Source organism: Myotis lucifugus, unplaced genomic scaffold, assembly GCF_000147115.1.
Source record: "Myotis lucifugus unplaced genomic scaffold, Myoluc2.0 scaffold_119, whole genome shotgun sequence".
NCBI lineage: Eukaryota > Metazoa > Chordata > Mammalia > Chiroptera > Vespertilionidae > Myotis > Myotis lucifugus.
The window spans coordinates 1,761,371-1,774,255 of NW_005871167.1; the positions used below are offsets into that span (position 1 = coordinate 1,761,371).

Genomic DNA, 12,885 nt, shown 5'->3' on the forward strand with positions numbered 1-12,885 from the left:
TCAGTTGGTTGAGCATCACCCCATGCACTGAGGTATTGGCATTTTGATTCCCAATCAGGGCACATACCCAGGGTTCAACCCCAGGTTGGAATACACAACCAATAGATGTTTCTCTCTCAGTTTGATGTTTTTCTCTCTCTCCCCCTCCCTTCCTCTCACTCTAAAATCAATAAAAACATTTTTTAAAAAGGTGAAAGAATGCAAATAAGTAATCAAAAGAGAGCAAGGGTAGCTATACTAACATTAGACAAAAAATAGACTTTAAATTAAAAAAAAGATTACAAGAGACAAAGAACATTATATATTAATAAAAATTCAATAGAGCATGAAGATACAACAATTATAAATATTTACACACTAACAGATCATCAAAACATGTGAAGCAAAAATTTGACAAAGTTGAAGGGAGAAATAGAAGTTCTACAACTATTGTTAGAGGATTTACTATCCCACTCTCAATAATGAATAGAGCAAGCAGACAGAAGATAACTAAGGATATAGAGGACTTGAACAACATAAGAAACCAATGAGATCTAACAGACATATGCAGAACATTCTCGACAACAAAAGCATACTCATTCTCCTCAAGTGTACATGGAACAATTTCCAAGGTAGGCCACAAATTAAGCCTCAACATATTTAAGAAGATAGATATCATACATCTCTGATCACAAAGGAATGAAGTTAGAAATCAATAGCAGAAGGAAAATTGAAAAATTCACAATTTTAAGCTACCAACAGGGCAAAGAATAAATCACAAGGAAAATTAGAAAATACTTAGAGATGGATAAAAATGAAAATATAACATACCAAAACTTCTGGAACATAGCAAAAGCAGCGCTAAGGGTGAAATTTATAGCTATAAATGTTTATGTTAAAAAACAAGAAAGAGAGGGAGAAACCAAGATGGTGGCATAGGTAAACACTGGAAATTGCTGCCTCCGACAACAACTTCAAAAATACAACGAAAAGACAAAACGGACATCATCCAGAACTACAGGAAGGCTGGCTGAGTGGAAATTCTACAACTAGAAAGAAAGAGAAAAGCACACTGAGACCCAGAGGAGCTGCGGAAGCAAAGTGCAGAGGTACGGAGGCTCGAGCCCGTGCGGAAAGGGGCTGGCACCTGAGGACGTGGCTGTCTTTTTGAATCGGGAGGGAGTCACAAGCTCCCGACTGCTCTGAACTCCGGTTCCGGGAAGTCTCTGGGGACCCAGGGCTCATACGGAGAGAAACTGGACTGTCTGGCAGCAGGCAGAACTTGGAACTTGAGGGCAGCTTTCCCTCAGAGGTGCTTGCAGCGATTACCGGGACACTGAGACTCGGGGCCCCTTAGGGCTGGGCTGAGGATCAGCCATAGCTGCTTGCTCCACCCTGTTGATTCCCTGAGACCCCGCCCCACCCAAGCTGCAGCAGAGGCTTTTGCATATGAATGCCCTGGCCCTTTGCAATCTAAAAATTACCTAACAAACTGCAGCTGGGCCAGACAGACCCAGAACTTCCAAGAGAAGGCCCAAGGCCCCACAGCAGCTTGCATTGCTTCACAGCTGGGCCTAATCTGGGCACCTCCAAACCCCCAAAAAGGAAGGGGAATCTTCAGATCTCTTCATAGCTCCTGCTGGGTAGCCTCAGGCAGAGGCTAAATTAGCACCTCCTTAAATCCAAGAGCCAGTGTACCCAGTGGTCAGAGTGGGACCATCCAGATTACAACTCCTCAAATCCATAAGGGACACACTCAGGGGGCAGACTCAGTGAGCACCAAAGCCCCACTGAAGCAAGTCTTGCCCCAGAAGGGTGTCTTCAGCACAGAAGTTCTCCCACTGCAGACACAGCTGATTTTCACAGCCAATTGGCCTGGAGGTCAATTCCTCCCAGTGATTGAGGAACAACTATAACAATCAAGGCTTAACTACAACAAGACTACAACAAGACTGTGCACAAAGCCCACAAAGGGGTGCACCAAGAGTGTCCACCTCAGGTAATTGGGGAGGCTGAGCCACTGGGCCCTATAGGACACCTAGCACACAAAGCCACTCTACCAACACAGGGAAGCATAAAAAATGCGGAGACAAAGAAACAGGTCACAAATGACAGAAATGGAGGAAAGCAAACGACTGGATATAGAGTTCAAAACCACGGTTATAAGGTTTTTCAAGAATTTTCTGGAGAGAAACCAAGATGGCGGCATAGGTAAACACCGGAGTTTGCTGCCTCGCACAACCACTTCAAAAATACGACTAAAAGACAGAACAGACATCACCCAGACCCACAGGAAGTCTGGCTGAGTGGAATTTCTACAACTAGAAGGAAAGAGAAAAGCATACCAAGACTCAGAGGAGGTGTGGTGTGGAAGTAAAATACTAAGGTACAGAGGTGCATGCGGAGTGGGCTGGCAGCTGAGGGTGCGGTTGTCTTTTTCAATGGGGAGGGAGTCTCAGGCTCTGAGCTCAAGTTCCGGGCGAGTCTCTGGGGACCCAGACTCATATGGGAGAAGCAGGACTGTCTGGCATCAGTCAGAACTCGAGGGCAGCTTTCTCTCAGAGGTACTTGCAGCAATTGCTGGGACACTGAGAAGAGGGGCACCTGAAGGCAGGACTGAGAGCAGCCATAACTGCTCACTCCGCCCACCCTGGTGATCCCCCTGGGACCCGCCCCACCCAAGCCTTGCATGGAGGCGTTTGCTGGATAGCCTCAGGCAGAGGTTAGATTAGCACCTCCCTAGAGCTACAGGACAGAAGTTCTCCCACTGCAGACACAGCTGATTCTCACAGCCAATTGGCCTGGAGGTCAATTCCTCCCAGTGATAACTACAACAATCAAGGCTTAACTACAACAAGACTGTGCACAAAGACCACAAGGGGGTGCACCAAGAGTGTCCTCCTCAGGCAATTGGGGGGGCTGAACCGCTGGGCACTAGAGGACACTCAGCACAGAAAACCACTTTTTTAACACAGGGAAGCATAAAAAGCGCCAAGACAAAGAAACAGGACACAAACGAAAGAAATGGAGGAAAGCAAACTGCTAGATATAGAATTCAAAACCACACTTTTAAGGTCTTTAAAGAATTGTCTAGAAGCTGCCGATAAATATAGTGAGATCCTCAAGAAATCTAGTGAGACCCTCGATGTTGTGATAAAGAACCAACTAGAAATTAAGCATACACTGACTGAAATAAAGAATATTATACAGACCCCCAACAGCAGACCAGAGGAGCACAAGAATCAAGTCAAAGATTTGAAATACGAAGAAGCAAAAAACACCCAACCGGAAAAGCAAAATGAAAAAAGAATCCAAAAATACAAAGATAGTGTAAGGAGCCTCTGGGACAGCTTCAAACGTACCAACATCAGAATTATAGGGGTGCCAGAAGAAGAGAGAGACCAAGATATTGAAAACCTATTTGAAGAAATAATGACAGAAAACTTCCCCTACCTGGTGAAAGAAATAGACTTACAAGTCCAGGAAGCGTATAGAACCCCAAACAAAAGGAATCCAAAGAGGACCACACCAAGACACATCATAATTAAAATGCCAAGAGCAAAAGACAAAGAGAGTATCCTAAAAGCAGCAAGAGAAAGAAAGTCAGTTACCTACAAGGGAGTACCCATATGACTGTCAGCTGATTTCTCAACAGAAACTTTGCAGGCCGGAAAGGAGTGGCAAGACATATTCAAAGTGATGAATGCCAAGAACCTACAACCAAGACTACTTTATCCAGCAAAGCTATCATTCAGAAGTGAAGGCCAGATAAAGAGCTTCACAGATAAGGAAAAGCTAAAGGAGTTCATCACCACCAAACCAGTATTATATGAAATGCTGAAAGGTATCCTTTAAGAAGAGGAAGAAGAAGAAAAAGGTAAAGATACAAATTATGAACAACAAATATGCATCTATCAACAAGTGAATCTAAAAATCAAGTGAATAAATAATCTGATGAACAGAATGAACTGGTGATTATAATAGAATCAGGGGCATAGAAAGGGAATGGACTGACTATTCTTGGGGGGGAAAGGGGTGTGGGGGATGTGGGAAGAGATTGGACAATAATCGTGCACCTATGGATGAGGACAGTGGGTGGGGAGTGAGGGCGGAGGGAGGGGTGGGAACTGGGTGGAGGGGAGTTATGGTGGGGAAAAAGAGGAACCAATATGAACAATAAAGATTTAATTAAAAAAAAAAGAAAGAAAGTGGAACCTATTCTGTCATAACTACCCAAGGACTACTAAAAGGAAAAATTGTGTTACATTTTTTAAATTTCCTGTTAAGTTCCCCCTTCATAATTTTTATGTTCTTGTGAGGAAAAAAGTAAAAAATGTTTGATCTTATGACATTGCTTTCAACAAGCAAAAAAAAAAAGGGGTGAGATGAGATGTGGGGAGCCGATATAGGGTTAAGCCTCGGACTGACCTGTTGGCAAAGTCACAAACAAGTCTTCTTCCAAGTCTTAAGCAAACCCAATCCGAGAGGTGGCCGCTGATTTACACGCGCTGTCATTTAAAAAATAAAAATGGGGAGAAACCAAGATGGCGGCATAGGTTAACACCGGAGTTTGCTGCCTCGAACAACCACTTCAAAAATACAACTAAAAGACGGAACGGACATCATCCAGAACCACAGAAAGGCTGGCTGAGTGGAAGTTCTACAACTAGGAGGAACCGAGAATCAGAGGAGGCGCAGTGCTGAAGTAAAATACTAAGGTGCAGAGTGCGCGCGGCGCGGGCTGGTGGCTGAGGGCGTGGTTGTCTGTTTCAATCCGGAGGGAGCCTCAGACTCAGAGCTCCAGATCCGGGCGAGTCTCTAGGGACCCAGACTCAAACGGGAGAAGCAGGATTGTCTGGCTACGGTCCCTCCGAGGTTTGCAGCGGTTGCTGGGACAGAGAGGCAGAGCCCCTGGGGACGGACTGAGAGCAGCCATAACTGCTCCCTCCTCCACCCTGTTGGTCCCGTGGGACCCGCCCCGCCCAAGCCCTGCACAGAGGCATTTGCCGGATAGCCTCAGGCAAAGGCTAGATTAGCACCTCCCTAGAGGACACAAGTTCTTCCACTGCAGACACAGCTGATTATCACAGCAGGTCGGCCTGGAGGTCAAATCCCTCTAGTATTAACTACAACAATCAAGGCTTAACTACAACAAGACTGCGCACAAAGACCACTAGGGGGTGTACCAAGAAAGCGTAAAAAATGCAGAGACAAAGAAACAGGACAAAACTATCAAGGGAGGATATTGAGTTTAGAACCACACTTTTGAGGTCTCTCAAGAGGCTTCTAGAGTCTGTCGATAAACTTGATGAGATGTACAGGAAATCTAATGAGACCCTCGATGGTGTGATAAAGGACCATCTAGAAAGTAAGCATACACTGACTGAAATAAAGAATATTATACAGACTCCCAACAGCAGACCAGAGGAGCACAAGAATCAAGTCAAAGATTTGAAATGCGAAGAAGCAAAAAACACCCAACCAGAAAAGCAAAATGAAAAAAGAACCCAAAAATACGAAGATAGTGTAAGGAGCCTCTGGGACAGCTTCAAACGTACCAACATCAGAATTATAGGGGTACCAGAAGATGAGAGAGAGCAAGATATTGAAAACCTATTGGAAGAAATAATGACAGAAAACTTCCCCCACCTGGTGAAAGAAATAGACTTACAGGTCCAGGAAGCGCAGAGAACCCCAAACAAAAGGAATCCAAAGAGGACCACACCAAGACACATCATCATTAAAATGCCAAGAGCAAAAGACAAAGAGAGAATATTAAAAGCAGCAAGAGAAAGAAACTCAGTTACCTACAAGGGAATACCCATACGACTGTCAGCTGATTTCTCAACAGAAACTTTGCAGGCCAGAAGGGAGTGGCAAGAAATATTCAAAGTGATGAATAGCAAGAACCTACAACCAAGATTACTTTATCCAGCAAAGCTATCATTCAGAATTGAAGGTCAGATAAAGAGCTTCACAGATAAGGAAAAGCTAAAGGAGTTCATCACCACTAAACCAGTATTATATGAAATGCTGAAAGGTATCCTTTAAGAAGAGGAAAAAGAAGAAAAAGGTAAAGATACAAATTATGAACAACAAATATGCATGTATCAACAAGTGAATCTAAGAATCAAGTGAATAAATAACCTGATGTACAGAATGAACTGGTGATTATAATAGAATCAGGGACATAGAAAGGGAATGGACTGACTATTCTTGGGGGGAAAGAGGTGTGGGAGATTCGGGAAGAGACTGGACAAAAATCGTGCACCTATGGATGAGGACAGTGGTGGGGAGTGAGGGTAGAGAGTGGGGTGGGAGCTGGAAGGAGGGGAGTTATGGGGGGGGAAAAAGAGGAACAAATGTAATAATCTGAACAATAAAAATTTAATAAAAAAAATATTAAAATAAATAAATAAATAAAAAATAAATAAAAAATAAAAATGGGGAAATTTGCCGGAAGCCGGTCCATCCTTGTTGCTTGACACAGTCGCTGCAGGGAAGAAACATCTGCACAGCATATGTTTCAAGGTACCTGGGATATATGGCATACTGTTCTTAATATGTTTGCTTCCCCTCTTAGGGCTATGTGTTTTAACCCAGGTCACCTCTCCCAGATAGGTTGTAGGGATTAACAGGATTAAGGAAGGGAATAAAACCCCTTAACTAAGTGCCAGGTGGGTAGTTAATCACTTTAACTATGAACAATCAGGCTTAAGCTACATAATCTTTACTTAGGATAACCTCCTTCAGTTACTTCCTTGTAGCTTAATAGAACAATAGAGTAACCTTGGAATGGAGATAAGAAACGCCCTAACCTTTGGAATAGAATAGATAGGATTAAAATCAACTGGTATAAATACAGATGTAACAGGACAACAGACACAGAACTTGGCTGGAGATCCTGGCTAGAGAACCTGGCTAGGCTACTGATCAACTGAATGCTGTGTCTGTGTCATTCCTTCTCCGCCGACTTCATCCACACCTTTAGGAACCCCTGGACCTGCTGGGGTTGGACCCCAACATATGGCACAGTAGTTCCTGCAGGTTCTCTCTTCTGTCTTCGGAGCCAGTGGCCCTCCCTGTGCTGAGCAGCTAGGAAGCCCCTGTCAGCGAGCTCGTAGGAGCTTGAAACCATCATCACCCCTCCAACTCTTACCAGGAGAGAAACATGGTTGAAGCTGATCGCCCAGGAAAGCTCTTCATTGGTGGCCTCAATACAGAAACAAATGAAAAAGCCCTTGAAGCTGTATTTGGCAAATATGGACGGATAGTGGAAGTACTCTTGATGAAAGATCGTGAAACCAACAAGTCGAGAGGATTTGCTTTTGTCACCTTTGAAAGCCCAGCAGATGCTAAGGATGCAGCCAGAGATATGAATGGAAAGTCCTTAGATGGAAAAGCCATCAAGGTAGAACAAGCCACCAAACCATCATTTGAAACTGGTAGGCGTGGACCACCTCCAAGGGGTCTTAGAGGTGGAGGAGGAGGAAGGGGAGGAACCAGGGGACCTCCCTCATGTGGAGGGCACATGGATGATGGTGGCTATTCCATGAATTTTAATATGAGTTCTTCCAGGGGACCACTTCCAGTAAAAAGAGGACCACCACCAAGAAGTGGGGGTCCTCCTGCTAAAAGATCTGCTCCTTCAGGACCAGTTCGCAGCAGCAGTGGAATGGGAGGAAGAGCTCCTGTATCTCGTGGAAGAGATAGTTATGGAGGCCCACCTCGAAGGGAACCCCTGCCTTCCCATAGAGATGTTTATTTGTCCCCAAGAGACGATGGATATTCTACTAAAGACAGCTACTCAAGTAGAGATTACCCAAGCTCCCGTGATACAAGAGATTATGCTTCACCACCAAGAGGTTATATTTATCGTGATTCCAGTTCACGTGATGACTATCCATCAAGAGGCTATAGTGATAGAGATGGCTATGGTCGTGATCGTGACTATTCAGATCATCCAAGTGGTGGTTCCTACAGGGATTCATATGACAGTTATGGTAACTCACGTAGTGCTCCACCTACACGAGGGCCCCCGCCATCTTATGGTGGAAGCAGTCGCTATGATGATTACAGCAGCTCACGTGACGGATATGGTGGAAGTCGAGACAGTTACTCAAGCAGCCGAAGTGACCTCTACTCAAGTGGTTGTGATTGGGTTGGCAGACAAGAAAGACGGCTTCCCCCTTCTAGGGAAAGGGGGTACCCTCCTCCACGTGATTCCTACAGCAGTTCGAGCCGCAGAGCACCCAGGGGTGGTGGCCGTGGAGGAAACCTATCTGATAGAGGGGGAGGCAGAAGCAGATATTAAAAACAAAACTTTGGACCAAAATCCCTGTTCAAAGAAACAAAGTGGAACCTATTCTGTCATAACTACCCAAGGACTATTAAAAGAAAAATTGTGTTACATTTTTTAAATTTCCTGTTAAGATCCCCTTTCATAATTTTTATGTTCTTGAGAGGAAAAAAATAAAACATGTTTGAAAAAAAAATAGATCAATATCCTTAAGTATCTGATGTTTTCTATGTGTCTTTTCCTGATCCCCTTCTCCCTCAGAAAATACATGATCTGGAAAATTATGCCATTTCTTGCTTTCTTTATAGCTTAGTCTATATCTCTCTCTATTATCTATCTATCTATCTATCGTCATCTACCCACTTATCTATCTACCCATCCATCCATCTAGATTCCTAAAAAGTAGATTTTTTTTGGCCAAGGTAATAAAGATATTTCTTGTATATTTTAACAAAAGTTTTAAGATTTTGCCATTCATATTTAAGTTCTCAAACTCTTGATTTTTGAGCGTGACATGAATGGAGGGACTCCGTTGTATTTTTCTCTGATTAATGTAATCAATGTATTAAGTTGTAACCTGTCCTACTTGATCCATACTGTTGGTTCTACCATATAACAAATTCCCTTAGTTGTATGTGTCTGTTTTAGTGTTTGCTATTCTATTACATGAACCTGTTTGCCTGTTTCCTGGGCTGATACCACATCACCTATAATTAATTTTTGATATGCCAAGTCATGTCACTTTATTCTTCTTTTTCAGAAGTATCTTGTCTCTTCCATAAAAAATTTAAAATCAGCTTCCCAGGAAACACTGTGTTGGGATTTTGATTGAAATTACATTTATTCTGTTTTTTAATGATATGTCTTCTGTTTCATAAATCTCTATGTATCTCCATGTATTTCAATTTTCTTTGGTGCTTTTCAGAAGTCTTACTACTTTCCACATGAAGAGCATTTTTTGTTGTTGTTAGATTGGCTTCTTTTGAACAGCTGATTTCCTTTGGGTGTCTGGAATTTTGGCATGTGCCAGGCAGATGGTGCCGATACCACCGGCCCCCAGTAAAACTTTGGACACTGAGGCTCTAATGAGCTTCCCTAATGGATAAAATTTTATGCATTTTCCCACAGCTTTCAGTTGCTGAAAAAATTAAGCATGCCTGTGTGATTCCTTGTGTGATGCTTGGAAACTTGTACCTGATTTTCTGTTTTGTATCCATTCACTACAATAAATCATAGCTATAAATATGATTCTAAAAAAAAAAAAATTAAATTAAAAAAATCAAGTGAATAAAAAATCTGATGAACAAAACTGGTGAATATAATAGAACCAGGGGCATGGAAAGGGAGTGGACAATTCTTGGGGGGAAAAGGGTGTGGGGGTGCAGGAAGAGACTGAACAAAAATCGTACACCTATGGATGAGGACAGTGGGAGGGGTAGGATGGGGTGAGAACTGGGTGGAGGAGAACTATGGGGGGGAAAAAAGAGGAACAACTGTAATAATCTGAGCAATAAAGATTTCATTAAAAAAAATAAATTAATTAAATTAAATAAAAATAAATAAATAAAATTAAAAAAAAACAAGAAAGATCTCAAATCAGCAACTGAACTCTACAACTTAAGGAACTAGAAAAAGAAGAGCAAATTAAACCAAAAGCTAGCAGAAATAAAAAAATAATAAAAATTAGAGCAGAAACCAATAAAACAGAACTTAAAAACAATATAGAAAATCAATTAAACAAAAAATTGGTTCTGTGAACAAATCAACAAACTGGACAAACCTTTAGTTAGATGGACTAAAAAAAAAAGAGAGACCTCAAATCATTAAAATTAGAAATGAAAGTGGGAACATTACTACTGATCCAACAAAAATAAAAAGGATCAAAGGAGAGTACTGTGAATAACTATACATCCACAATTGGATCACCTAGATGAAATGGACAAGTTCCTAGAAACACAAAACCTACCAACACCAAACCATAAGGAATTACAAATATGGTTAACCTATCATTAGTAAGATGATTTGATCAGCAACCAGAAATCTGATAAAGAAAATTCCTAGCATCATTAGTGAATTCTACCAAACATTTAAAGAATAATACCAACCCTTCTCAAACTTATTGAAAAAACTGAAGAGGAGATACACTCCCCAACTCATTCTATGAGGCCAGAATTATTCTGATACAAAAGCCAGACAAAGGTACTACAAGAAAAGAAAATTGCAGACCAATATCTCTCATGAACATTGTTAAAAAATACTCAAAAAATACTAGCAAACCAAATTCAGCAGCATATTAAAAGAATTGCACACCATGACCAAGTGGAATTTATTTCTGGAGTGAAAGGATGGTTCAACATCTGAAAATTGATCAATGTAATATACCACATTGGCAATGAAGGAAAAGGCCATATGAGCATCTCAATTGATGCAGAAAAAGTGTCTGACAAAATTCAACATCTTTTCTTGATAAAAGCACTCAACAAACTAGGAATAGAAGGACACTACCTCAACATAATAAAAACCATATATGGACAACCCCACCAAACATCATAACTCAATGTGAAAGACTGAACACTTAACATTTGAATCTAATAAGGTAACTCTGAAAATCAGATTCTCCCTCTTCCCCAGGGTTTGCTGTTGTTTTGGGGTTGGGGGGGGGGGTTGTTGTTCATTTGCTATTTGTTGTTGTTTCTGTTTTTTTGGAGATTTTTGTTGTTGTTGTCCCTGTACCAAGGATCTGCCTAAAAGTATAAACTTAAGGTTTTCTTGGGTCTTTTCTGAGCCTGTACCTTTCCCTAGGCATGCATAGTGACTTTCTAATTTCCCTTGTATATGCCATTGTTCTTAATGTTCTAGTCTTTAATGTATGGTTCCCAAAAGGGGGAAAAGAGAAAAATTAATAGAAAAAAAGGGGGGGGGCATCAGCCCTTTAAATACCCTGTAGGTCATTTCAGACAGATGAGAAGCAGTTTGCAAAAATGGGAGGAAGTGTAACAATGCCACCATCTCTCTGTCAGAACCTCTTTGAAAAGAAGCAGCAATGAGCAATCAGAGCAGATCCCAAATATATGGAGGACAGGGTGCTCACCCCTCCTGCCTGGTTCCCACAATCTGTATACAAGCTGTTCTGGGAAAACATGCATAGCTGCCTGCCACAAGGCACACTAGTGAGAGATGAGTAACTACTACTGTGCTAACAGCTGAAAATGGCCAAAATTAGCTTCAATTTACCTCCCAACCCTCCCCCTGAAAGTTACAAGCCTTCAATAGACTCTAGAAGTCCAAAATATTTACATTAAACAGATTCTGTCAGTATAATTTTATCTAGGTGGGGAGACAGATTTGTTGCTTACTATTCCACCATCTTCCCAAGAATCTTCAAACCATATTTTAATGTTTAATAAGTTATTAAGCTTCAGTTATCACTTTATAATTTATATTTAATCAAATTTTAACTCAAAAGAAAGAATCCTGCTAACTTCATTATGTTTGAACCTTTAATAAACCACCTATACACACAATGTCTTTCAGTCTGGACATAGGCCAAGAGATGTTTGCTGAGACAGCTAGAAGATGCAGTTACCAGTTAAGCGGGTTAGATTAGCCCTAACCGGTTTGGCTCAGTGGATAGAGCATCGGCCTGCGGACTCAAGGGTCCCAGGTTCAATTTCGGTCAAGGGCATGTACCTTGGTTGCGGGCACATACCCAGTGGGGAGTGTGCAGGAGGCAACTGATCGATGTTTCTCTCTCATCGATGTTTCTAACTCTCTATCCCTCTCCCTTCAAATATATTTTTTAAAAAAAGAGGGTCAGATTAAAAAAGAAAAAAAAGAGGGATAGATAAAAGGACCATGTTTTCTGAATTCAAAACTCAGATCAGGGCTTAACAAAATATTTAAGAATGATTATGTGAAAAATCTTATAAATATATAAAAATTAGCCCTGGCCAAGTAGCTCAGTTGCTTGGAGCATCATTCCATACACCAAAAAGGTTGTGGGTTCAATTTCCAGTCAGGGCACATACCTAGGTTGTGGGTTGATCCCCGGTCGGAGTTCATACAGGAGGCAACTGATCAATGTTTCTCTCTCACATCAATGTTTCTCTCTCTCTCACTCCCTTCTTCTCTCTCTAAAAAGTCAATAAAAAAACATATCCGCAGGTGAGGATTAAATATATATAAATATGTTTAAATTGCATTGTGAATTTAATGTACTGGCCTTTACTAAAAATAAAGAAAGCCCTGGCAGTGTGACTCAATTGGTGGGGCATCATCCCATTCACGGAAGGGTTGCCAGTTTGATTCTTGGTCAGGCCACATGCCCAGGTTGCAGACTCGATCCCTAGTGGGAGGCACACAGGAGGCAGCCGATCAATGTTACACTCTCGCATGGATGTTTCTCTCTTCTCCCTTCCTCTCTCTCTAAAAATCAATAAACTATTCTCTTTTTTAAATATATTTTTATTGATTTCAGAGAGGAAGAAAGGGGGAGAGAGAGATAGAAACATCAATGATGAGAGAGAATCATTGATCTGCTGCCTCCTGCACATCCCCTACTGGGGACTGAGCCTGCAACCCACATGTGTGCCCTTGACCAGAATTGA

The 12,885-nt window shown here is 41.7% G+C and overlaps 1 protein-coding gene across 1 annotated transcript; it reads left to right on the top strand.

The window, feature by feature from the left end:
* The first annotated feature begins 7,035 nt into the window (after positions 1-7,035).
* Positions 7,036-8,328, top strand: LOC102428804 (RNA-binding motif protein, X chromosome-like). The gene has a single exon (XM_006093529.3). It carries the CDS (start codon positions 7,151-7,153, stop codon positions 8,291-8,293), a length of 1,143 nt encoding a protein of 380 aa, XP_006093591.1. The 5' UTR covers positions 7,036-7,150; the 3' UTR covers positions 8,294-8,328.
* Positions 8,329-12,885: the final 4,557 nt, after the last annotated feature.

What these genes read in the sequence shown, in the direction of transcription:
- LOC102428804 (XM_006093529.3), top strand. Translation starts at nt 7,151, where the DNA reads ATGGTTGAAGCTGATCGCCCAGGAAAGCTCTTCATTGGTGGCCTCAAT.